The 27,792-nt window shown below is 43.9% G+C and overlaps 1 protein-coding gene across 1 annotated transcript; it reads left to right on the forward strand.

Annotated features, from left to right (window-relative positions):
* Positions 1-1,778: 1,778 nt before the first annotated feature.
* UBE2N (ubiquitin conjugating enzyme E2 N) lies at positions 1,779-27,193 on the forward strand. Its single transcript, XM_068112655.2, has 4 exons — positions 1,779-2,084; positions 2,224-2,470; positions 15,352-15,492; positions 25,971-27,193. Exons 1-4 carry the CDS (start codon positions 2,055-2,057, stop codon positions 26,018-26,020), a joined length of 468 nt encoding a protein of 155 aa, XP_067968756.1. The 5' UTR covers positions 1,779-2,054; the 3' UTR covers positions 26,021-27,193.
* Positions 27,194-27,792: the final 599 nt, after the last annotated feature.

Here is a 27,792-nt window from a genome sequence, read left to right on the forward strand (position 1 = left end):
GGAAAAATACATGGACAGATGTGGCTGGAAAACGGGAGATGTAGCAGTGAGAGAGGGGAAATATAGGCCTGAGAAACATTTGGGTTGGAAGAGTAGAGCTGCCAAACATTACTTGATGCATTTCATCTACACATGTGCACAGCCCCCTTCTTCCTGGCAGATTTTTGCTCAATGGCCGTTTCCGGCTGACTATTTGGTATACACACAACTCCCATCCTAGTTCAACCCGCACGCAGTGTATCAAACAGTTCGTTCACTAGTCTGTCAAGCAAATTCTCCACACATAACACAAAGTTTTCTCCATTCATTCAATAAGCACTACTGTATTTACAAGGAGGTTGTGGCTCTGAGGACGGGCCTCACATTCCTTATTCACAAGTCCAGAGTTCACCTCCTTCCTGGCAGCTCCCCAATTTATTGTTCACTAGGGCGTGCCCGTACGTGGGTGCAAAAAAACATGCGTGCAAACAACAACAACAAAAAAAAACTTTGAAACCACGTGGCAGTAACGACCACAGAACCCCCCCCCCCTCTATTTACATGAAATGGTTTGGTCCATTCAGCAAGCCAAAGCGAACGGCTTGCGAGTACGGTAGAACCCCCCCCTCTATTTACATGAAATGGTTTGGTCCATTCGCAAAGCCAAAGCGAACGGCTTGCGAGTACGGTGACCATACCTTGGGAACCACTTGTCCGATTAATTTCAAACCTTGAAAAGGCACATCCTCGGGTCCCCAGCAATATACCTGGCAAGTTTCAAGTATATCGGACCCGTGGTTGTCGAGAAACAGCGGTCACAGACAAACATACAAACATACACACAGAGATTACTGGAATTATAGATAGATGAGCCATTGGTCGGCACAGAAATTGTTCAGATATCAATGGCAAGTTGACAGGCTGGCATGTAGACAGGTAGATATTGGCAGGTGTTGCCTGGCAGGCAGTGGTGAAGCTTTCTTTCTTTTCCTCTTCATATAGTACTCTGTAGCTGCTGCTAACACAATCAATTTGTTTGAGGAGGTTGTCACAAAAGGATTGAGTAAAACTGAAAATGACGGCCCTGGCAGCATTTGTTCGAGTACCACAATGGCAATGTTTCCATGGTGACCGCCGTATTGTTATGCGGTGCCAAGCACTCCTTCCCATTGGATTTGGTAAGCAGCTTCTAGAGTGCTTGCCAAGTGGCTTAAGCACTCAAACGAGCACTCCATCAAAACTGTTGATAAGGAACGGCTGGCTTGGCGAGTGCTCAACCAGCTGCTTGCTAATGGAGCACCAATTGTTCTGTAGATGACGTCACGGCCGACATTTTTTGTGGATTCCATTCAATACAAATGACCAAGTCAAATGTGTGCAAGGTTCATCTATACAGATAGGTGTCTCTATAGTGTATACAGATCGCAAAAAGCTCAACTCTCTGCAAATTGAAGTCTCAACCATTTGTTGGTTACCACCATGTACTTAACAACAGAGGACATTCGTTTAAACAGATAACATTGATTTAAGAGTTGTGGCTCAGGAATTTGCTAATGCTATACTTCTATACACGAGCCAAAACTCCCATGCGTACGTAGTAAATATATTATCCGGAAAGGATCTCATGTGGGGTGGTTGAAAATGTCGCTATTTTGCGTACCTTTTAAATAGACAGAAGGTAACGCATTTATTGAATAACGCTGAAATTGGTAAATTTTCCAATGACCATTAAATACCATTTATACTCATCGATACAATGTATTCCGTTTTTATTTTTCTGCGAGCGAGTTAGTTAATGTATTACAGTTAGCGATTCTTTACTTTTTGCGACACTTGTCGGAAAGCGTCGACCACGACTGACGGCTCGAGCCACAGAACTCGGCAGCCGCCATCTTTAGTCGTGTGCACGTTTTCTCGCTCTCCGAAGGGTTGTTGGGCACGTCGGGATTCACCGCTCTTTGGCGGGAATCCAGGTCACCTTACCAGCACTCCCAACTCGCCGGGGTGCTTGAGGGCCGGCAAGGTGCGGGGCGGGTCGAGCGTGGTTTGAGGCCTGGCCCGTCTGTCGAGGCGCTATGAGTCAACTACCGCGACGCATCATGAAGGTGAGAGGAGCAGCGATAACGAAATGGCCGAACGGTTCCTCTTTTGGAGATTTCACGGTTTACATTTTTCTCGTTGGTCATGTGGTGTTTGTAAGTTCTGATTCCGTCCGAGTTCTTAGGCCGCTCTCTGCTGCCGCAGGAAACGCAAAGGCTTATGCAAGAACCTGTCCCCGGAATCAAGGCAGAGGCCGATGACAACAACGCGCGATACTTTCATGTCGTCATTGCCGGACCCACGGACTCGCCGTTCGAAGGCGGAACCTTTAAACTGGAGCTTTTCCTGCCCGAGGAATATCCGATGGCACCGCCTAAAGTCCGCTTCATGACGAAGATCTACCACCCGAACGTGGACAAGCTCGGGCGCATTTGCCTTGACATCCTCAAGGGTAAGACGTCTACTTAGTTGATCGAGTCGTACTTCGCTGCACACCTTGATCGTAACATGTTTAGCTCACCTGGCACGAAGTTCAGGGGAGCTGATGTGATGCGATGGCGCGTTGTCAGTCCGTAAACACTTGAAACCTCTGCTCTGAAACCGCTGATGGGATTGCGACCAAATTTGGCACATATGATGTTTTTTGTGTTTTGATTAAAGTTTGTTCACGGGATTTAAAAAAATCTAGGTCTAAGGGGGTCAAAGTGGGTCTATGTTTGACCCCCCCCCCCCCACCCCCCTTCCCACTCCCCTTATCGCAGGATACCAAAGTTTGTTCATGGCATTAACCAAAATCTGCCCCTTTGGGGGCCTACAGGAGGTTGCCCCCCAAAATAGGTATTTGCTTTCCTCTCAGAAACTTAAGCCTGGTGTTGGGCTAGCGGCTAGGGTGTCGGCTTAGGATCCTGGGATCCTGGGTTCGAATCCCGGTCGATCGCTGAATTAACGCCAGGGGGGTTGACTCAGCCTGTCATCCTTCCGAGGTCGGCTAATTGAGTACCAGTTCACTGGTAATTCCCTGTTTGTCGTAAAAGGCGACAAACAGGGTTGGCGGCAGGAAGGGCATCCGGCCGTAAAACATTGCTTCAAAAAGGGGACCAAGAAAACAACAACAACCACGGTGCCTGAAAAAGGCCAACCCCTGCTTTGCAGGGAAAATGGCCTCTAAAGGTGTTTTTTTTTTTGTTTTTTTTTTTCAGAAACTACACACTCGATTTCGATGAAACTTCACCACAACCTTCACCACCCTTGCTGTACCAAAGTTTGTTCAAGGCATTTAAAAAATTGGTGTCTGAGGAGGTATATAGGGTTGGGGAGGGGGCATTGTCCCCCAAAATAGGTATTTTTTTTTGTTTGTTTATTTAAACTTATGATTATATTAGTATGATTCTACATGCTGCCCTGTCTTCTAGCAAGCATAGAAATTGGTTTAAAATACCTTTAGTCAGTGCAATATACTCTTTATTCTACCAGGTGAGCACAAGGGGTATTGCCCCTATGTTTATTGCTCGACAGGGGACCGTCTATATGCTGTACTTGCGTGTTACCTGCGTGTGAGTGCCTACCTGTCTGCTTGTCTGTGCAACGTGTGTGAGCACTTCTTCGCCCTTTGAGGTAGAGGTGAACAGGTGTATTGAAGTCCTGCAGGGAACTGGGAAGAATGGGACTGAACAGACTGGGGAAGTTGTTTTCACAGGTGTGAGAAAAGAAGGACAAATGAGTGGAGGTGAGCAGTGAGCCTGGTTTTGGGACTTTAGCAAGAAGAGAGCTACTGGCAGACCGTGTGCACCCTACAGCAAACTGGGACGGACAGGGCCAAGGGAGGGGAGACGGTGCAAGACCAAAAAGGAGGCAGCAGAATACAGAGAGGGCCACTAACCTGCCTGCGATGTGAATGTAATGTTAATCTAACCGTCACCTTTTTACCTCTGCCACCAAAGATGGACGGAGGTGATGTTTTCACCCCTGTCTGCCTGTGAGCAGGGCATCTCAAAAAGTTGTGGACGGATTCGGACAAAACTTGGTGGACACGTTGGGTGTGTGACAAGGACGAATTGCTTCGATTTTGGTGAAGATCTCAATGTGGATCCAATAATTTTTTTTAACTTTTAAGTAATTCTTCACCAATGAGAGATGTGGCCAAAAGCAATTATATAGCATGATATCTCAAAAAGTTTTGAACGAGTTATGACAACTAGGTGGATGAGTTGTTTCGGTGACGAGAACAAGTTGATTTGATTTTGGTTACGGTCCGGATCCAGATCTGGCCTTTGAGTGGGATACGGATACAAAATGTAAACTGTTCAGCCTGGCGGAGGTATGCTCTCTACAGAGTGCTATTCTAGTTATTGTCGTGGGCCTTAGAATTCAGTACATGCACAATCATCAGTGGATGGAGGTTATGTTTTCACCTGTCTGTTTTTTTTGTGGTTTTTTTTGTATACTGAATCGAGGCTCGTGAAAGAGCTAACATTTACTTCACAAACAAATCAACCAGGCAAACAAAATATATAAAAAGAGGGAGTGGAAGACAAGATGGGGAGAGAAGGGGAAGCACACAAACTCAACATTTGAGAGCAGGGAGATGTGTGGAAGGGAGAGGGCTTGGGGGGAGGAGGCGTGGGAAGGGGGGGGGGGGCAGTCACAGACTGTCTGTCTGTGAGCAGCATACCACAAAAAGTTGTGGGTAGATTCAGACGAAATTTGGTGGTCAGGTTATGTATATGACGAGGATGAATCTATTAGATTTTGGTGAAGGTCTGGATCCGGATATTAAAAACTTTAAAAAAGTGATTCTTCACCGTTGAGAGAAAGGACCAAAAAGATATATCGCAGGATATCTCCAAGTTACAGATGTATTTGGACGAACCTTGGTGGACAAATTGGGTGTGTGACAAGGCAGCTGTATGTTTGGCCCTTGAGAGGCAGGGAGTATTATATATACCTGGAATACACACCCAAAAAGTTGGTGAGCCAGATATTGCGCACATCAAGGACAGGAGGCACTGATGATATCCTTCCATGGGCTTTGTATTACGTATTACTGTCCTGCTTGGGTAGCTGGGTGGGGAGGGGGTGAAGGTGAGTGGGGAAGGGGTGGCTGCTTTCCCTTCAAAACGAGGATTGGCTTTCATCAGTAGAGGCCATCGGTTCTGGCCTCGTTAGAGACCGACTTAGCAGTCTGGAGCATCCTTTATTTGGGTGTGCTGTTTCTATAACGCTTTCAAACTCTTATTGAGCCATTCATCTTGCTGGTGATTTCCCACAGCGAAGCTAAAGTATTCCCTGTGGTGACTGATAGGGATGCAAACTGGTACTAATTGCACAGATGCAATGAAGTGTAATTTCTCAGCACCATTGTGCTGCACTAATCTTGTAGCACTGCTTCGTTATCCGAGTCGAAATTGCATTCATTGTAAATTAATTCTGCTTCTAATGCTCACGACACCATCGAGTCGATCATCACGTGCTTCATACAACATCTCAAAACCTCCACCTTCTGTGATTATTGCAGTTGTGTCACAGTTCAGAGACTGTGAACTGTTGCTTTTGTGTACATGCTTGAAGGATATTGTTACGGATCGCGGTTTAGATGTTATGATGGGCCGAGCGGATGGTCCAACCACGACCGTTACAGGATCCCCAATTGGCCCGATTCCACCCGACGTTGACCAGATCGCACCACAGATATTCAATCGGGAAACCTCTAAAGCGACCGAAAGAGAAGGAAAAAAGAGAAGAAGACAGAGTACGGAGGAAGAACAGATTTATTATACACACACAAGCAAAAAGGAGCAATCAAGTTTATTTACAACACATAAGACGCAGGTGACACAGTGCAAATACTAGCTTATCCAGACTTAATTAAATACCCAGGGACAAGACACACAGAACAAACTCACGTACACAAGAAGGGTGGAGGAAAGGAATGAATGCTGGAAGGAGGAATGGGAAGGTTCAGCTGGGGCAGATGGTTCGGGCTTGATCCCGCACGGGACGTCGGCTGGACCTCGACGGCCACCGATGCCACCGCTATCTGGTCCCCGCGGGGTAACGGGTTGAAGCTGCCTGGTGGAGTCAACGCTGCTTGTGGAGCCAAAGCTGCTTCCCTGGCTCACCTCAGGGCGCGTCTGCCGTCTCTGGCGCAACTGCTGGTAATTGACCTTGAACCTTCTCTCTCTTGGCCCTGGTGTCTCCTCACCACCGACAACTCAACGCAACCAACGCAACCACTGACCACTCGACGCCACCACTTCTCACCACCGACTTCTTACCGCAACCAACGCAACCACTGACCCTCCACTGACGACCAACTCTTTGACTGACCTTGACTGACCCTCCCACGCCACTTGCGCGCGCGCCTTTTATAGCGCCTCCAGCGATCAAGCCGCCGGCCTTCCTGACACGCCCATCGGTGTGCTCACCTCGGCCCTGGTTGGTCACGCGACCCTCTCGCTCCGCCCTTGATGACGACGGGCGGGCACGCCCCTCTTCCCCTCTATGACGAGGTGGAGACACGCCTTTCTTCTCCGACCCTGCCTCGTGGTCAATGGCGGTTATTGGAGGGGAGGTAATTGGCAATCGAGGGTTGGCAATCACGAGAGGGGATGTAAAAGGAAATGGAGATTTTGGGGATGGGAATGAAAGGGGATCTATTCTCTTTCACTGGTGCAATAGAGTACTTCAATTAATGGGAGTCACAGCCTTACCCTAAAACACAGAATAAGAGATAACTATCAAACAGGGGTATTCTATTATTTGGCTGACGTGTATGCTTGTGGACTAATTATGGGATGCCCTTTCACCTTTACACAGCTCCGGAGGTAGGGGGGGCGCAGAATAAACAATAATAATAATAATACAGCACACAATCAAAAAAATACAGTCCTCATCTCCGCAACAATATATTTAAGGTAATTTTGGTAAAATTTTGAAAATTGCACATGGTTTGCTTTATATTACCAACATTGTGGCACGAGTCCTATTTCGCTAGTATTTTATTCAATGCCCCTACATTAAGCGCTCAAGATCTCGGCCTCAAATGATGTCTCGGGTGTGGTTAACGCCTTTTTTTTGACATGTTTTTCTAAGTGTGCACTGTGGGTGGTTACAACCCTTAGCATGTGACATTTGGTGTGAAATGAATGAATGAATGATCGTTTTAAGGCCATTTTCCCCGCTAGAGCAGGGGTTAGCCTTGCGGGCCCCATGACAATCATGGTTCCCTGTTTGAGGCAATGTTTTTATGGCCATGAGGCAATGTTTTTATGGTGTCAGGTAGTGTGATAATAAATACCCTGTCATGGTGAATTTTTGTAGGGTGCACTGCTGTGTGCCCTCCAATGGGAAATTTTTGTTTTCCCTTTTGTGTGGAATTTTGTACAATATGGCTGTACCACAATGCTTCGTCCAAGAGTTGAACAAGAGGATGTTGAGGAGTTTACATGATGCTAAAAATTGTGCAGTTTCCCCTCTTTTGACGTGACTTTTTCAATTGATGGCTATGTTGCATAAAATTGACGAACAAAATTTTAATTTGAAGACATTTAAATGCTGGGATGGCTGGTTTAAATACTGCTATCGATTAAGAAAATGCTAATGTCGTTGAACAAATAAAAATTAATGCTTGGTTCATGGCACAAAAGGAGGAAATGTGAGCTGTCAGCACTTCCTTGTTAAATTGAAACATGAATTTGAGGAGGCAACAGCTGAACTGGTGGCAGAAACGTTTGTCATTCATGAAGAGTTGGGTCCAACTTTTATTCAAATGGAAAGTGATTTATAGAAGTCAGAATTGACACCTTACAAGAATAAGAAGTGAAATAGAAGCAAGGATTGGAGCATATGGAGCTGAACTTCAACGTATTGTCTGGTCAATATTGGAGCAAAAGCTAGTAGACCTGAAGGATGAAGTAAAAAAAAACAAAAAAAAAACATTCAAATGGTAATTCAAGGTATCAAGAGATGTCCTCAAACCTACTAACATCTAAAGCCCCTCTGGATGTACATGCACTCTTGAACGTGAACCTGGTATTAACAGTGGATTGGTGGATTCACCCATGGAGGCATCACAAGCTGCTTCTAGAAAATTGTCATCTTGCCGATTTTGATGGAAGTCTTAATCTGGAGGCTTTTTAAATGCAATTTCATTGGGGCAAAAGTTTACAGTTGCTCAGAGGTGAAGCAGGCGGGTGATTATAGTGGAAGCATTACGTGGTCCTATGGTTGAAATATTGGTTCACGAGTTATCAAGTGACCACTATATTCGTCATGTGTGTGCGTGTCTGTGTGTGTCTGTGTGTCTGTCTGTCCGCAGCATAATTACCCGATGATATCATCCGATCTTGATGAAACTTGGGTGGGAGGTTGATATCATGATCTAGTTGTGTCCTGCCTAGAGTGGGCGTATTGCGCCCATTGTGGGCGGAGCCATGCCCGAAACAGATGTCTTTTTAGCGGGTAATCGAGTTCAAGCTACATCTTCTCCGAGGGGTTTGGTGGAATCTGACAGGGGTTTCGATATTTGGTTAGGCCAATGTTATGTGTCTAGCCCCATGGAGCTCGATGTTTCAATTTTCTTTCTTTTTTTTTTTTCACCGAATTTTCAGTATTGTGTAGTTAACTAACCTCATAACTGATTATACATTATTTTCTATCTCATTTCAAGGTCAGTAACCTTCGTTTTGACATTTCAGGGCCTGGCCTGTCCGGGCCTGTTTTGGTTATAGTCTGTCCTTTGTCATTGAATACCGCTCGCTCGTGAACCGTCGTCGTCTCCTGACTTGTTAAATTTGTCCTCACCAGAAATTTTGGAAATTCAGTCTTGAAGAAATCTTTAAAGAATAGATTTGAAGTGGTGCATCAAAGTGTCTTAGTTGGGGTACAGCTCCGAGTTTCTAAATTGAAAGCGAGCGAGACAATTTCCGAATTAGCATGTATAATTGAGCAAGCAGTAAGAGTGGTGTAACCAGGATTTCCTGCTGAAGTATCGGAAAGGCTAGCATTGGAGATAGTTATTAGTGTTCTTCCTGATCCTGAAATTTGTTTCCAATTGGAGGTACCACAACCTGTCAATGTTACCCAGGCTGCACAGTTGTCAAATAGGTTATTTACTTAAGTTTTTAAGAAGTCTGGCAGATACGGTGAACAGGTTAGACCGCTAAATAGGCATGTTGCAGTTGCTGCTCAGGAGGAGCCAAATGTGAATGATGACTGTAGCATCTGCTCCTGGTATGAAGCAAAGTATGGATGCATTGACCCAAATGTTGAAATGCTTCATAGATGCATTGTATGCTGGACATGGGTTTGGGTCAAACAAACAACCGGCTTGAATAAATTTACCCAACAGTCTGGAGTAGTGCTGAAGGATGGCATCTGACTCTGCGAGATGATTTGCCAGGGATTGTTATGAATATGGATAAAGAGGCCATGAGTGTAAATTTGGTATCAGGCTGGGAATTAACAGGAGCTCAGTGGAGAATCTGGGAGAGTGAGAGGTCCAGAGAGAGTGATTCAGGACCAATCCAAGACTGCCTCTTCACAGTCAAACTAGGTCAGGCCAGGTCTGCACACCAGGTTGGAGAAAACTCGGTTGGAACCTCTCCTTTGGTAGGTTATTGACTAAACTTGGTGGACTTATAATTTGAGAGTAGCCTACAAGGTGTAAGATGTTGCCTGTGAAGTCCGATTAGACACTGGGGCCAGTTGTACAATATTGTATGTCCAGTGATCCTGAATAAAAGTGTCAACATATGAAATAGGATCACTCCACACTGAGGTTGATTCTGGAAACAGGCGAATGCACTCATTTTGTGTTAAGGAACGGTGATGTTGGAATTCGGCACAAATTGGTTTCAAATTGAAGTATAGGTGGTAGAGTTGTGCGGTCCATGTCTGTCAGGTGTAAAATTCCTGTCCATGAATGATTGTCACATGCACCTTGGTGAAGGGCATCTGTGAGTGGGAGTTTTCCTTATCGTGAATAATTTAAGTCCTATGTATGAGTAGTGTTACTGTTTTATATATGTGTCAGTAATGTCTTCAATATTGTACCAACTACTACCTAATGATAAATCTGTGGTGGAGAGATGAACTACAATGATGTCAGGCCTGACAGGTTTTCTTAAGTAAACATCATAATAGGTTCATTGGAAGCATTATTGCTAAATATTTATTTTCGGACCTTTTTCTATATATGATGATACCCTAACTACAGAAATTATGCAAGAGAATTTGAAGAAATATTTTCAAACTTAATTTATCATATTAGATGTTATGCAACACCTCTTTGCATTTGTGAGATTTTCTTTGACATTATTCCGATTTGCATGTGTAGTAATGAACTGATGATTGGCATAATTTTTGGGAGTTGTGGCTATCATAGTGAAGTGCATTAATTTGGCCAAAATACTGGGTCTAGCCTTTAAGGTAGTATTGGTTTCTTAACATCCATATGTTAGTGATAGTATTAGGATTGATTGCTTGCTTAATGTCTCAAACCCTCACTCACTTCAATCCAACTCCTCCCTCCAGGTCTTTAAAACAGCTGTTCACCACCATCTCTTATCTTCCCCCATCCAAAACCTTGATCTTTTCTACCCCCGCTAATTTCACCCCAGATCCACTTTTTTGAAATACCAACTTCTTTCCTGGAAGTCATTGCAATGTCCTTGTGTTTTATACTTCTCCCACCCCCTCCCCTTCCCATGCCTCCTCCCCCCAAGCCCTCTCCCTCTCGCAGATCTCCTGATGTCCCTGCTCCCTTCAAACTCTTAGGTGTTTGTGCTTCCCCTTCTCTCCCCATCTTGTCTACCGCTACCCTTATTGTATGTTTTGTGTCTCTGTTCGATTTTTTTTGTGTGATAAATGTTAGCTCTTTCACGAGCCTCAATCCTGTATACAAAAAAAACTTTAAAAAACGTCTCCTCCCAAAGGACTGTCTATTCTTTGATGCACGGCCATGTTTCAGAGAAAGGAGTTTCTAACAGAGTTCCTGCATTTAGAATGTTGATCGCCTGTTGGAGAGTGGGCTCCTCGGTCAGAATGACGTCAACCAACCAAGCGTCCTTGCAAAACCAACTCTTACCAAAATGTTGGCGATCATCCAAAAAAGAAAAAAAAAGTATTTGAGCGAAGAGAACGTTGTGACAGCTTGTTATACTGAACAGATACAAGTAGCATTTTGGTGCCCTCAAAATCTCTTTGCTCTTTTGTCGTAACAAACCTCCATCTTTGAGAAAAGAGTCCAGGCAGTCATTGTCATGAGGATTTTGGTTATTAACCCGCGCATGCGAAGCAAAAAGCGGGGCTAGCAATTGTTTCCCTTTGTTTTTCTGTCTGTGTCCATCGACAAACGTCAGTTTATGATCGAGGAACGACTTGATTTCAATTGAATGTTCTATTTTGAACACATATCAGAACATGAATTGGAAAAGGAACCTGTCGTTTAGCAGTACTTTGTGCGTGTGTGCGTGCGTGCATAAGCGAAGGACCGCATTCGAATTTGGTGTATGGGTGCAACTCACGTCAAAATCCAAGATGGCCGCCGCCATGTATGTCTGATGCCATGTATGTCTGAACCCTGTAAGATGAATATCTTGAAAAATAAGCGAAGTGCCAACTTCTAATCTGGTGTGTGGGTGTATCTAGGCACAAGGAAGAACGCTATTGAAAATTGGGTCACCACGTCAAAATCCAAGATGGCCGCCGCCATGTATGTCTGAACCTTGTGAGATGAATATCTTGAAAAATAAGCGAAGTACCGTGCGTACGTGCGTGCATAAGCGAAGGACCGCATTCGAATTTGGTGTGTGGGTGCAACCCACGTCAAAATCCAACATGGCCACCGCCATGTATGTCTGAACCTTGTGAAATGAATATCTTGAAAAATAAGCGAAGTACCAACTTCTAATTTGGTGTGTGGGTGTATCTCCGCATAAGGAAGAAGGCTGTTTAAAATTGGGTTGCCACGTCAAAATCCAAGATGGCCGCCACCATATATATGCCTGAACCTTGTGAGATGAATGTCTTGGAAAAATAAGCGAAGCACCAACTTCTAATTTGGTGTGTGGGTGTATCTCGGCATAAGGAAGACCGCTATTGTAAATTGGGTCGCCACGTCAAACTCCAAGATGGCCGCCACCATATATATGTCTGAACCTTGTGAGTGAAATATCTTGGAAAATAAGCAAAGTACTAACTTCTAATCTGGTGTGTGGGTGTATCTAGGCACAAGGAAGAACGCTATTGAAAATTGGGTCGCCACGTCAAAATCCAAGATGGCCGCCGCCATGTATGTCTGAACCTTGTGAGCGGAATATCTTGAAAAATAAGCGAAGTACCAACTTCTAATCTGGTGTGCGGGTGTATCTAGGCATAAGGAAGAACGCTATTGAAAATTGGGTCGCCACGTCAAAATCAAAGATGGCCGCCTCCATGTATGTCTGAACCTTGTGAGCGAAATATCATATCATAGCATGTTTTCTGCATCTTCCACTTTGTCAACTCACATCACTTCACCGATGGGGGACCTAGGCGTAACGCTTGTTTTTTTGTCTGTGTCCATCGGCAAACGTCAGTTTATGATCGAGGAACGACTTGATTTCAATTGAATGTTCTATTTTGAACACATATCAGAACATGAATTGGAAAAGGAACCTGTCGTTTAGCAGTACTTTGGCCCAGAATTCGTCCCGATCGCACATGCACGGAGAGCAGCTCGAGATTTTAAAAAATTTCAGTCTATCTGCCTGTCTACCTATTTGGCAATCAAGCAAAATTGAAAGTCATTTCAAACAGGAAACGTACTGCTTTACAGATGCCATAAAGGACACAAACGACAGGCATGAAGACTGAAGAGCTAATGTAACCTGTTAGATAAGGTGTAAAAGCCTAAGATGGTCCGAAGATTCCAATTTTTGTCCCCCGTCGCACAGCGGGGCGAAAGGTTGACTATGGTTTTCCCCTCCGTCCGTGTGTCCGTCCGTGCGTGTGTGCGTGCGTGCGTGTGTAAGCGAAGGACCACATTCGAATTTGGTGTGTGGGTGCAACCCACGTCAAAATCCAAGATGACCGCCGCCATGTATGTCTGATGCCATGTATGTCTGAACCTTGTGAGCTGAATATCTTGAAAAATAAGCGAAGTACCAACTTCTAATCTGGTGTGTGGCTGTATCTAGGCATAAGGAAGAACGCTATTGAAAATTGGGTCGCCACGTCAAAATCCAAGATGGCCGCCACCATATATATGTCTGAACCTTGTGAACGAAGTATCTTGAAAAATAAGCGAAGTACCAACTTCTAATCTGGTGTGTCGGTGTATCTACGCAAAAGGAAGAACGCTATTGAAAATTGGGTCGCCACGTCAAAATCCAAGATGGCCACCACCATATATATGTCTGAACCTTGTGAGATGAATATCTTGAAAAATAGGCGAAGCACCAACTTCTAATGTGGTGTGTGGGTGTATCTCGGCATAAGGAAGAACGCTATTGAAAATTGGGTCGCCACGTCAAAATCCAAGATGGCCGCCGCCATGTATGTCTGAACCTTGAGATGAATATCTTGAAAAATAAGCGAAGTACCAACTTCTAATTTGGTGTGTGGGTGTATCTCGGCATAGGGAAGAAGGCTATTGAAAATTGGGCCGCCACGTCCAAATCCAAGATGGCCGCCTCCATATATATGTCTGAACCTTGTGAGCGAAATATTTTCAAAAATAAGCGAAGTACCAACTTCTAATTTGGTGTGTGTGTGTATCTCGGCATAAGGAAGAACCATGTATGTCTGAACCTTGTGAGATGAATATCTTGAAAAATAAGCGACGTACCAACTTCTAATTTGGTGTGTGTGTGTATCTCCGCATAAGGAAGAACGCCATTGTAAATTGGGTCGCCACGTCAAAATCCAAGATGGCCGCCACCATATATATGTCTGAACCTTGTGAGCGAAATATCTTGAAAAATAAGCGAAGTACCAACTTCCAATCTGGTGTTTGGGTGTATCTAGGCACAAGGAAGAACGCTACTGAAAATTGGGTTGCCACGTCAAAATCCAAGATGGCCGCCGCCATGTATGTCTGAACCTTGTGAGATGAATATCTTGAAAAATAAACGAAGTACCAACTTCTAATTTGGTGTGTGGGTGTATCTCGGCATAAGCGAGAACGCTATTGAAAATTGGGTCGCCACGTCAAAATCCAAGATGGCCGCCTTGCGTCTTCCACTTTGTCAACTCGCATCACTTCACCGACGGGGGACCTAGGCGTAACGCTTGTTTTGGTCTCAATTGAATTATATACTTGTACACTGTAGAGTGTGGAACACAAATCGTCTTTTTGGCACTTTCGAAAGCTTTTCATTTCACATTACTTGGACAAAATATTATGGCATTTTGAGTCATCACGTCCAAACAAATTTGCCGCTCGTAGACTCTGCCCATGGTCCTTGTTTCTCAAGACTGCGTTGGTACGGTGTTCTCTGACCTCTGGTTATTTTGAGTCACCGCTCGTACTATGGAAGATCACTTTCATGGGCACACACCTTTTATTGGTATGGCCAATGTACAGTTCCATGACATGGTGCAAATAACATTTATCCTTGCACATCAAAATCTGAAAATGGGTTTTGTGAATTGAAGAAGTCCTGTTACATTATTCAAATGTGATAGCAAAGTCATTGAGATGTCTTGGAATGCCAATTATGAGTTTTATAATAATGATGATCCACTCCAAAATCTGCAAGAGCTTTGGGGCTCGCTATTTGAAGAAATAAATAAGCGTGGTAGGTCAGTCATTAACTGGCAGTGGATGTTGAAGGCCCAGTCTTTGATTAGGGAACATGGAGGCTGTACAAATTAAATAATAGCTGCACATCGGTGTTTGTTATGCATCGTCAATAAATTGTTATCCCTTGACCTTTGTTTGGAAGTTGTCTAATGCTACTCTAGATTTGTATTAACGACGCTTTATTTGTGATGTGTGTTGCATGTGAAATAAATTAAACTATTTCTGTACCTGATTTTTGACACATTCTCTTGGTTTTGTTGCCTGAGTTGCTTAGATTTGTGGAATTTTTGGAGTTATTATTATTATTATTATTATTATTATTATTATGGTAAAAGAAAGCTGCTTTTAATAAAGAAATTCATGAGCAATTTTGAAAAACAGCACAATGAGTGAGGCCGCACATGAGAAGTGGGTGGGAGATCACAGCAGTAACTGGTTTTGTTTCTATGGTAAAATTGCAGCATGTACTGGAAGGCGATGAGGATGTGGTTTTATTTATGCTTTTTAAATTTTTTAATCGGTCCACTTCTTTGTTTTGCTCTTTTCAGACAAATGGTCTCCAGCTCTGCAAATTCGTACTGTGCTGCTGTCCATCCAGGCTTTGCTGAGTGCCCCAAACCCTGATGACCCTCTTGCTAATGATGTAGCTGAACAATGGAAAGTGAATGAGGCACAAGCCATTGAAACAGGTGAGGGATGGAAAGACGAGGAAGAAAAGGCATATTTCCACTAATGCAGTTGTTCGTTTCCTTTTGTTTTTATTACCCCACGCACGCAAAGCGAAAAGCGTTTGGTTCTAATCTATCCATCTGGTCAGTTTGTGATCGAGGAACAACTTATTTAAATTGAATGTTGTATTTTTAACATGAATCGGAGCTTTAATTTAACAACAATCATCAATGTTGATTGTGGAAAGTATGGATGGACTGAAGGAAAAGATGAACAAGTGGAAGGAATGTATGGAGACAAAAGGTCTGAAGGTGAATATCGGAAAGACGAAGGTGATGGCAAGTGGTAAAGCATGTGGTGAGGTGGAAAGAACTGGGAAGTGGCCCTGTGCTGTGTGCAGGAAGGGTGTCGGAGCGACTCCATTCAATGTACAATGTGCGCTGAGTGGGTTCATCAAAAATGTAGTGGTCTGAGAGGGTCATTAACCAGTGTGGCAGCTACATTCAAATGTAAGGTGTGCATAGAGGGAGCTGCAGATGGAGGAAATGTTGGGTTGGATCTTGGAGACAGCGTGAAGCTGGAAGGTGTGAAAACATTTTGCTACCTCGGAGACATGCTGAATGGAGAAGGTGGATCAGACTCGGCAACGGTTGCTCGAGTGAGATGTGCATGGAAGAAGTTTCGGGAACTGAGTGGCGTGCTGATGAGGAGGAGAGTGTCATTGAAGCTGAAGGGAAAGGTGTATGCTGCATGTGTGAGAAGTGTTATGATTTATGGGAGCTAGACATGGGTAATGAACGTAGAGCAGCAACGAAGGCTGGAAAGGGTGGAAATGCGAATGGTTCGGTGGATGTGTGGAGTATCGTTGAGAGAGAGGAAGACAAATGATGAATTGCGAAAGATGATGGGAATAGAGCCTGTGATTGATGCTGTGAAGAGGAACAGGTTGAGATGGTTTGGTCATGTGTTGAGGAAGGATGAAAGTGACTGGTTGAGAAGAGTGATGGAAATGAATGTAGAAGGAAGTAGAGGACGGGGAAGACCGAGAAAGACTTGGCTAAAGATGGTGGAAGAAGAAATGCGGGCAAGGGAGTTAACAAGGGGAGATGCAGAAAATAGGGCAAAATGGAGAAGATTGTCATGGGGATCGCAAGGTTAACCCCCGCTCTTGCAGGGAAAATGGCCTTAAAATGCATGTTGTTGTTGTTGTTGTTGTAATCGGAGCATGAATAAAATGACAAGTCTGTCTTTTTAACACACCTTAGCTTAAAATTCATCCTGACTGCACATGCACAGAGAGGAGCGAGATAATATTTTTACTCTTTCTGCCTGCCTGGCAGTCAAACAAAATGGAAAATCATTCCAAACAGGAAACATTCTTTTTGACGATGTTATCTCAATTATCTTGTTCTTATTTACATCATAGCCGCTAAAAGTGGCCAAGTAGCCGTTGGCAATAGAAAGCGGAGTCTCTTAAAATAGAGAGCCCAACTACAGCCCAAAACTTCACCCAGGTTATGGTGGCGCGACCAATCCAAGCGAACACCACACTGCCAGGTCTTCTCATCCAGCGTCAGTATTTTGCCACCTTCCTCCTTTTGATGACACTAGCAGAAACCTATGGAACTCAAAACGCTCAGATTTTTGGGCGGTGTATAGACCCAGAAGTTTATGTTTAGCAATGTAATGGTCAGGCACCGCGATTGTGAATATGACAGGTTTGACGAGATGTTTGGCCTGAACTACATGAAAGTCAAAATGCCGGTAGGTGGAGTCAACCTTCCTACTTAATGGTGTTGTTGTGGGTTGAGTCAGGCCAGCTGTCCAACCAATGGATGAAAAGAGAGAAACAGATGGTCAGAAAACTGCCGCTACTTTAATATACAGATTCAGGGACATCATCCTCCCGAACTTTACGGTACATACTGTTACATTTGCGGGGGTAGGTGATGAAATACCATAGTGGAGATAGAACTGTGTAGAGTAGCATGGACTGCGTTTGAGTAGGAAGCCAATCTCGATGTATTCAAGTCGAAAAACTGTGAGCTTAAGATCGTTTACGTGTCTTCACACGGGGGGGTGGAGCTTGTGTTAACGAAGTAGGGTTAAGATTAGTTTCCCCAGTATGTGATTGCCTCCTGTGGTTTTCCCTACGTTTTTATAACAAGGCCTGCCAAAAAAAACCCCTCGTTACACCAACAACAATAACAACGAGCGCTCCATTAAACCACAATAATCGACGTAACTGCCGACAGGACCCGAACATACCCGAGCAGAATGATCGACAAGTAAGCCCGCCCACATGAACAAGATAGGAAATAGGCCCTGCCCAGTAAAGGTGGAGAATCGGTGGGCGGTCAAGGGGGCCGTGAGGCCCCACCACCTAAGTGCATGATTGGCCAGTGTGACGTCAGAGCTGGAAGGTTAGAGAGCTAAGAGGAAGAAGAATCGTGCTGGCTCTCTCGTTCTGGTTTTGGTTGGAGGCGGTTGCTTTTGTCTCGGGTGCGCTCGTGAAGCGAACTTTTCGGAGCTTTGTAACTTTTGCTACGTTGGAGGAGGGGGCATTGTTTGACTATGTGCTTTTCGTGGGAGGAGAGAGCCGTGTCTCGCTTGGGGTGGAAGCGAGGAAGGGCCGGTTGGCTGCTTGCTTACGCCTGGGCATTTTCGGTGCCATTTGTTGGAGTGTTTCCCACGCAGGTGGCTGCACGGACTGCCTTGACCATCAAGCTCCCAGGCGTAGTCTGGACGCCAAGCTGAGTGCCGGCCGGCTTTAAAAAATTTAATTTATTTTATGTGTCCCCTTGTTTGTCTCTGTGCCTGATGGAGGATCCTCAAGTAGGAAATATTAGACTTACCTCACTGTTCATTTTTTTTATTCATTACATTTACTTTCGTTAAATTCATTATTGTGCATTTCATTTGTTTTGTTGTTTATTTGTTCTGTGGGCTTCGGATAAAACCCCGTGAGCTTCGTGCAGGTGAGCATTTTGGTTCCTTCACTCGCGCACAAAGGGCCAACCGCGAGTTTCGGCTATGTACCTCGGAATTAAGGACCGACCGGCTATCCGTCCAAGGCTGGTGTTCATCGGCCACGGATTTGACAATACTTTAATTAAATTATCATTTTCAACATTAGAGAGAATTCAAATTGGTGTCGCAATAGAAAAATTGGTGTTATTAGGGTCCCCAAAAGAGAACCCTGGGGTATTCCACATACTATTCTCCTGTGTTGAGATGTAGATGATTTGTATTTAGTACATTGTGAGTGATCATCTTACTATAATTCACCAAATTTCCGTCCGTCCATTCAAAGGTATCGCAAAAACGGCTGAACCGATCGCAACGATATTTTGGGTGGGTATTCCTGGGTCCCCTGGGAGTAAAATAGGCTGTGTTGTTTTTCCAATTTTCCAGTTTTTCCAAACACGATGGAATAATATTTACCGATATGGACAGTGATGTGGCTTTTGTTGAAATTCTACATACCAGGAGAGAGTAGATCGACTCCTGACGAACTCTTCCAATATAAACGTGCGGCTTCGAAGTAACATGGCAGCATGTGCAAAGCGACTGAGAAACGGGTGTAGCGGCCACTTCTGTGTTACAGATTCGGTGCGCACTCTTCACACATAAACGTGCGACTGAGAAAGACGTGTAGCAGCCGCTTCCGTTTTGCAGAATTCAATCTTTTTTCAAAATGGGCGCCATGTACTGTTTAGATTTTGATGATTTGCGTGTGATATCATTCAACGGATGTTTATATGAATCGTTTAAAATTTTAAAAAGCCGTTAATTTCTGATATTTTGCCTTTTCATTTGGGCTTCTCACAATTGAAGCCCCGCTCATAGGCGGGTACAGTTGCGAGTTCAAATAATTAGCAAAGCAGTCATGGGTAACCCAACAAATGCTGTAATGCTTCTATCTAGATAACATCATTTTATGGTTAATAGTGTCATATGTCAGTAGATTTTGGGGTAGGTCGGGTTATTGCAAATTCAGTGGTTTTATATTTATTTATTTATATATATATATATATATATATATTTATTTATTTATTTATTGTTGCGGAACCCAACGTCGGCCTATGGTTCCCCTTTGAGGGGGGATTAGTCCCCTCGTTTGTGACTGACCGACGTGGTCCCTGAAGCTGCACCGCGACCTCCGGAAAGGCCGGTGCACAGCCCCGTTCGTACCGCGGACAGATGTTAATTGATTGCCGAGCGGTGTTTAGCAACCGCGGCACGAACTGTTACCAAGACTAACCCGATCCTGAAAGGTTGGCCAAAATCGTGCCACAGGTGTCCAATGAGGGAAAAGACAACAACGACGGATGTAGAGGAAAGAAAGGCAAAGGGTAAGAAATACAAATATGATTTATTTACTATTTACACAATTGAAAGCAACCAAGGAGGAGGAAGGATGATAAAATAAAAACAGAAGAAGATGAAGCGGACACAGTGCACCTTAGCTTACCTATTCAGTCTTACTTAGTACCCCAGGACAAGACAAAAGACAGACTACGAGCACACTTACACGACTGGGGAATGAAGGCAGGAACGATTGGCTGGAAGGAGGGGAAGGTCCAACTGGAACCGGAGCACGGTCGGGCCGGGAGTTAGCAGCCGCCGCCCCCTTCTCGATCGGCACGTTCAGCAGCCGCCGTTCCTTCACGGCCACGGTCGAAAACTGCCGTCGAAGCTCAAAGCTGTGGTGGTTTAAAGCTCATGGGACATCCCTCTCTCCTCTCCTGGATCACGCAGCTCGTCTCAGGTGCGTCGCGTGCTTTTTAAGCGCTCATCCTCTGTATCTCATCTCCGTAGCTCATCTGGACTCATCTCCGTAGCTCATCTGGACTCATCTGAGGTGGGGGCGTCTCCCGTGGGTTATATAAGCCCCCCCCCTTGAACCTTCCAGAACCTCCCAGATTGCTCTTCCTCCGCCCTCTCAAGCCAAACCCCTCGTGCTTGGTTGGTTGTTCGGGGCTGGCTCACTCCTCCCCTCTATGACGAGGTGGAGACACGCATTTCTTCTCCGAGCTGGCCGCGTGCTCAATGGAGTTTTGGGATGAAGAAAACCGCCCAAATGCAGTTGGCAATGGATGCTTTAGGAATGGGAATGAAAGGGAATCTACTCTATTTGAATTCGGTGCAATGGAGTGTTAAATTAATGGAAGACAAGACCTTAACCTACCTAGAATAAGGAAATAACTACCAACAAGGAGGAAATCTATGATTGGCTAACGTGATTGTATATGACCTAACTAAGGGACGCCCTTTGACCTTTATACACAACTGGAGGAAGGAGGGTGATATTTTTACAACAATAAAAAAACACAATTCTCATTTCCACAACAATATATATATATACATATATTTTTCTTTTAACTACCAATTTAAAAATGTATATAAAATAATGTGACGTCATCAACATGTTGGTAGTACCCAGGGTCAGGTTATGGGCACAAATCGCCCCTGCCCTGTGAGGGGGTGGGGGAGGGAGGGAGGGGGTGGGATATAGCTTGCAATTTTCGCCTGTATGCGTCCCACAGTGCAAGTGGTATACTGACCCCTGCTGCAAACGGATTACTTCCCCCGCACCCCCTTCCATCCGTCCTCCTCCCAGGCAGCGGGTGTTTCTAGTAGGGCCTGCCTAAAGCCACTGTTCTGGGCTAGGTTAGCAATGGAATGATTTTGACAGCACACATTTGTGTCCTATCCCGATGCCTACCTCACTGTCCTTGACATTAGAATGATGCAGTGTTCAAACACTTTGAAGTGTTTGAATTTTGAAATGCGTTCTAATTACAGACAATCTTTCGCTGAACTTGACAAATTAAAGCTGTCGTAATTAAAAAAAATTTTTTTACCCTTTCCCAAAAACAACTTAAATTATATTGTTTTATTTCACCTCATTAATAATGTAAAAAAATCGGCAGTCCTTTTTTTGCATACATATTTTGGCATCGATGGTGAACACCAGTGGAAGCCCTCCCTATACATATACAGTTATCTACAGTCACATGAAAAAGTAAGTACACCCCATGTAAAGCTTTGACTTTTTCAACATATTTCAACATACAGCTATTTGATCTTCATTTCAACGATATTGATAGATAAAGGTGATATAATACAACAAATATCATGAAACATTTACATTTTGTAGTCCATTGTATAATTTAAATAAACATAAATGCAAATTTCGCATGTGAAAAAAGTAAGTACACCCCTACATTTATCACTACTTCAAATACCTAAAATTAGAATCAGTTGCACCAGCACAGGTGCAAATGATTAGAACATCGTCAGAGAGGATCTTGGAGGAACCTGTCTTATTTAAACCTCAGACATTTAGTTTGGTTTGCTCTTTGTTGTTGAAGTGTGTGGCGTCACCATGCCTAGATCATAAGACCTCTCTGAGGCCTTCAGAAAGAAGGTTATAGATGCCTACGAGTCTGGGAAGGGATTTAAAAAGATGCTCCAAACAATTTGAAATCAATCATTCGACTGTCCGGAAGATCATCTACAAGTGGAGAAGATTCCAAGCAACTGCCAACTTGTTCAGGCCAGGCCGCCCCAGCAAGTTCAGCCCGAGAGCAGACCGCAAGATGCTGAAAGAAGTCTCTAAGAACCCCAGAATGTCATCACAGGACCTACAGGTAGCTCTTGCCACTGTTGATGTCAAAGTGCACGAGTCTACCATTAGAAAGAGGCTGCACAAATTTGATCTACATGGGAGGTGTGCCAGGAGGAAACCTTTGCTGTCCAGAAAGAACATCAGGGCAAGACTAAAGTTTGCCAATGAACACCTAGGCAAAGACCAGCACTTCTGGAACAATGTGCTCTGGACAGATGAGTCAAAGGTAGAGCTATTTGGCCACAGTACCAGAAACATGTTTGGCGAAAAGCAAAGACAGCATTTGACCACAAGAACCTGATACCAACTGCAAAGCATGGTGGTGGAAATATTATGGTTTGGGGCAGCTTTGCTGCGTCAGGGCCTGGGCAGCTCACCATCATAGAATCCACTATGAATTCTTCATTGTACCAGAGGGTGCTTCAGGACAACGTGAGGCCATCTTTCGGAAAGTTGAAGCTCAACCGAAGGTGGACCTTGCAACGTGACAATGACCCTAAACATACCAGTAAATCCACCAAGGAATGGCTGAAAAGAAAGAAATGGAGGGTTCTGGAACGGCCAAGTCAAAGCCCGGATCGAAATCCCATCAAGATGTTGTGGGGGGATTTGAAACGAGCTGTGCATGCAAGAAACCCCTCAAACATCGCACAGCTGAAAGAATTCTGCATGGAAGAGTGGGCAAAAATTTCTCCCAGTCGATGTCAGAGACTGGTAGACAGTTATAAGAAACGCCTACTTGAGTTTGTTTCTGCCAAAGGGGGCAATACCACCTATTGGAGCCATGGGTGTACTTACTTTTTCCACATGCAAAATTTGCATTTATGTTTATTTAAATTATACAATGGGCTACAAAATGTAAATGTTTCATGATATTTGTTATATTATATCACCTTTATCTATCAATATTGTTGAAATGAAGATCAAATAATTGTATGTTGAAATATGTTGGAAAAAGTCAAAACTTTACATGGGGTGTACTTACTTTTTCACGTCACTGTATATCTATAAAAGACAAAAAACTCTCTCTTTCTCTCTTTCTCTCTTTCTCTCTTTCTATCTTCCACTCTTTCTCTCTTTCTCTCCCATTTTCCCATTGTCCACATCAAACTATGCGGAGCTCTGAACTCGTTCTCTCCCATTTTCCCATTGTCCACATCAAACTATGCGGAGATCTGAACTCTTTCTCTCTTTCTCTCCCATTTTCCCATTGTCCACATCGAACTATGCGGAGCTCTGACCTCTTTCTCTCCCATTTTCCCATTGTCCACATCAAACTTTGTGGAGCTCTGAACTCTTTAATTATGCTTGAAGACTTGAGGGACATAGGAAGGTCAAGCTTCATTTACCATCTCAATGTAAAGCATTTTCTCAACTTTATTTGTACACCTCGTAAGTAATAAGTGGATATATCTTTACTCATTATTTGCTCATTACTTAGAACGTGTGGCCCTGAATGGATTTCTCTCATCTTCCCTTCCTGTTCTGGCTGGAGTTCCCCAAGGTAGTGTTCTGGGCCCTGTGCTATTTCTGGTCTTCATCAATGACCTCTCCGACTCTCTGGAAAATCCTCTCTATCTCTTTGCTGATGACTCCACTATCTGCCGCTCCATTCCTCATCCCTCAGATCGGCAGTCTGCAGCCTCCTCACTCTTTGCAGACCTGGACAAAATCACAGACTGGTCAAACAAGTGGAACATGTCTTTCAATCCTGACAAATCTCACACTCTTACAATGTCTCTCCGAAAGGACCGACTGGACAACCCTCCCATCTACTTTCTCAACAATCCTCTCCAAGAAGTTCTGTCGCTCAAGCTTTTGGGTCTCACTATCTGCCATGATCTTTCCTGGGAAAACCACATTTCAATGCCTCAACTCTGTGTTTGCCTCTAAATCTTGTGTCCCAAACCCATCCCTCTCTGTACCCACCATACCCAGTCGTACCCTGCTGCTCCTGGACTCCGTGTCCTTTTCTCCTGACAAGGTGGAGAAGTTTCTGTCAATCCTCAACTCTGATTCTGCAACTGGACCAGACAGCATCAGCCCACGGGTCCTAAAATCCTGCTCTGCGCTCTTTCACTCCCTCTCTCTGTTCTCTTCATCCTCTCTTTTGCTCAAGGTCATCTGCCAGCATCTTGGAAATCAGCCAACATCACCGCTTTACACAAAAAAGGTGCAAAAACAGATCCTTGCAACTACAGACCAATCGGCCTTCTCCCAATTATCAGCAAAGTCATGGAATCCATCATTGCTTCGGATATCAAATCTTTCCTCTTCTCCAGTGGCTTGATCTCTGATCATCAATTTGGTTTCAGACCAGGTCACTCTACTCTGGACATGCTGCTTCTGCTGTCTCAACAATGGATGGAGGTCCTCAATGCCAAACAGGAAATTAGAGCTGTCTCCCTTGTTCCGTTCTTACTATGTCTCTCTGAAAAGACCGACTGGACAACCCTCCCATCTACTTTCTGAACAATCCTCTCCAAGAAGTTTTGTCACTCAAGCTTTTGGGTCTCACCATCTGCCATGATCTTTCCAGGGAAAACCACATTTCCAATCTGGCCTACAAAGCCAGTCGCCGACTGGGCAGCCTCCGTCGTGCGAGATCTTTCCTTGGCACGCCTGAACTCCTTACCACATACAAGGCTTTCATCTGCAGCTCAATGGAACACTGTTCTCCCCTCTGGTCTGGTGCTCCTGCCTCACACCTAGCTCGTCTTCACACTGTTGAAACCAAAGCTTTCAGAATCATTGGAATCTCCTGCGATGAAGCTAACTCGGAGGGCCTTTCACTCACTCACCGCAGGCAGGTAGGTGGTCTTTGTCTTCTACCAACTCCTCTCCGGCCTTGCACCCCCTGCTCTCTCTGGGCTCTGTCCCCCAAATATTCCTTCAGGTCACACAAGATCTGCAGTAACCCTCTTCTGGTGAAATTGCCAAAATCAAGACTCCCTGCTCACCTCCACTCCTTCATGTCTCTTTTCTCCCACCTCTGGAACAAACTCCCTCACTCTCTTCAATCCAACTCCTCCCTCCAGGTCTTTAAAACAGCTGTTCACCACCATCTCTTGTCTTCCCCCATCCAAAACCTTGATCTCTTCCCCCATCCAAAACCTTGATCTCTTCCCCCATCCAAAACCTTGATCTCTTCCCCCATCCAAAACCTTGATCTCTTACCCCATCCAAAACCTTGATCTCTTCTACCCCCGTTAATTCACCGCAGATCCACTTTTTTGAAATCCCGACTTCTTTCTTTCCTGGAAGTTCTCGCAGTGTCCATGTGTTTTATTTCTCAACCCCCCGCCTTCCAATGCCTCCTCCCCCCAAGCCCTCTCCCTCCCACAGATCTTCCGTTGTCCCTGTTCTCTGCTGTTGTACTTGTGTGCTTGCCTCTCTCTCCCCATCTTGTCTCCCGCTCCCTTTATTGTATGTTTTGTGTGTCTGTTTGTCTTTTTTTTGTGATTGATGTTGGCTCTTTCACGAGCCTCGATCTTGTATACAAAAAAACAAAACTTCATTTATTTCTTATTTTAGCTGAAACAAAAAAAGAGGTCCATTTGTAATATGTCCTTTTCCGTACCTTCGTAAAGGGTGTACTACAACAGGGTAACTGGAGAGCATAAAGGTGACGGTTTGTAGTTTTATTGTCTTGTCGGGAATTAAATTGTGATTGGGAATCTCAAGCCAGCACAGTGCCAATGACATATTTCGCTGTCTGTTCTTACTGATCCTTCCAATTTGAGTGTCAGTACAACGAGGTTGAATCGGTGCTTTTCATGAATGGTGTTCAACGATATTTCTGAATTTTAATTTTTTTATATTTTTTCATTGCCCTTATGATTGACTCTCGCTGTTGTCTTGCAGCTCGGGTCTGGACCAGAACGTATGCAAGTGATTCCAACAGAAAGATGTAAATGGAGAAAATCAAGTTGGAAGAGGGTCCCGATGATGCGAGTTTGGGGGGAGGGGGAGGGCATGGGTGACTTTTGAGGTGTAAAATGGTGAGGGTGCAGCTATGATATGTTAGATCTTGTGACACCACAAGTTATTTCCCTTGTTTTTCCTTATCCAATGTTGTGTTTTTATTTTTAAAAATTCCAAAGTTATGTTTCTTATTGTTTCCATGAATATTGGGACAAATTGGAGATTTAAAAAAGTACAGAAAATGTTTAAGCAGCTTTTTGTGTGCGATATTATTATTATATTGTTAATATTATGAGTTTGCATTCATCTAAGTATTGTTCAAAGATTGACGATACACCACCCACAATTTTCAGGGAGCATTTCATTACTGACCTTGAAAACTAGTCTCGCTGCTTGCGGAAAGTTGGTCGCGGCCTCTCCACTTCATGATTTGGTCTCCATTTCTACTCCCTTTTCTTGATGTTCTTCCTCATTTTTTTATCAAAAAGGCAGAACTTTGATCCACTGATTAGAAGAGAATGACCTCACCATGCCTAAAGTTTTTGGGTTGTAAAGTAACCCAGCCCGACTCTCTTATTCGAGCTAAACATTTCGCCATTGCTCTACTGTAATAGTCCGTCTTCACTTTGCCAATGTTGTGCACTATGGCGTGAGAAATGGAATGGCAGCAGCTCTTTTTCAATATCTCCATCACCGATGTCAAGAGTACCTGAGCTCTGAGTGACGTTATTAACCACCACCAGCATTCGTCAACCACTGCCACAACATATTGCAAACCCTGTTCTGCAAACCTCACAACCCTAGAACTGGTGTGGCTAAGGCGAGTGCTGGCGACTGCATTTGGTCCAATGTGTGGCTGTGGTTATACGTTGCACTGCAAAATGGATCTTGTTTCCACATTCACTGATCTCATCATTTGTTCATTTTTGTGACAGGTTGTTTCATTCAAAAATGCTATGTGAGCTTAATATGTGGATATCCTGCCACCTCCATCTCCTTTTCATCCCATGACTGCCTCACTTGTGAAAAGTTTTCAGTACAATGTTCTTCTATTTGTCCTTCAATGCTGGTTTACATCTGGTTTCTCTGGCTGTGCATTATCAACTGTTTATGGGCCTTACCCTTTATGCTGTGCTCTAAAATAAAATACTCCACCCACTCTCTTTGGCTTTTCTTTATTGACTTAATGTTGCAGTTTCGCTGTTGGTATGCTGAGTACAAATTTCATTGCATGATGAAACAGGGATGGTTTTAAATGCCACCTCTGATCCGGATGTGCTGGATGGTTGCAGTGTTTGGTATTACTAGCTGTTGCAATCACTCACTTCAAAAACACCACAATTGTTTACAGATGGCAGCTACCTCCTTATATGTGTGTATGTGTATGTGTATATATATATATATATATATATATAAAAATATATATATATATATATATATATATATATATATATATATATATATATATATATATATATATATATATATATATCTTTCTTTCTTTCTTTCTTTCTTTTTTTTTTCCTATGATTTTTGAAAGACCGAAACGGTTTTGTAGAAATTCAATAAACTTGGTAGTTATGATTATCACATAGCACGAAGGTGCAAGAGCAGTGCCATTTTGGCTGTCCATTTGGGGGCAGGATAAAATGGTCAAATAGCAAAAAAAAATGCAATTGCTGGCACATTTATAAACATTTTAGTTTATCTGCGACGAATTCCACAGAGCTTGTGGGATGGCACGTCGTCAGTCCGTACACGC

Source organism: Myxine glutinosa, chromosome 4 (genome assembly GCF_964187855.1).
Source record: "Myxine glutinosa chromosome 4, kmMyxGlut1.1, whole genome shotgun sequence".
NCBI lineage: Eukaryota > Metazoa > Chordata > Myxini > Myxiniformes > Myxinidae > Myxine > Myxine glutinosa.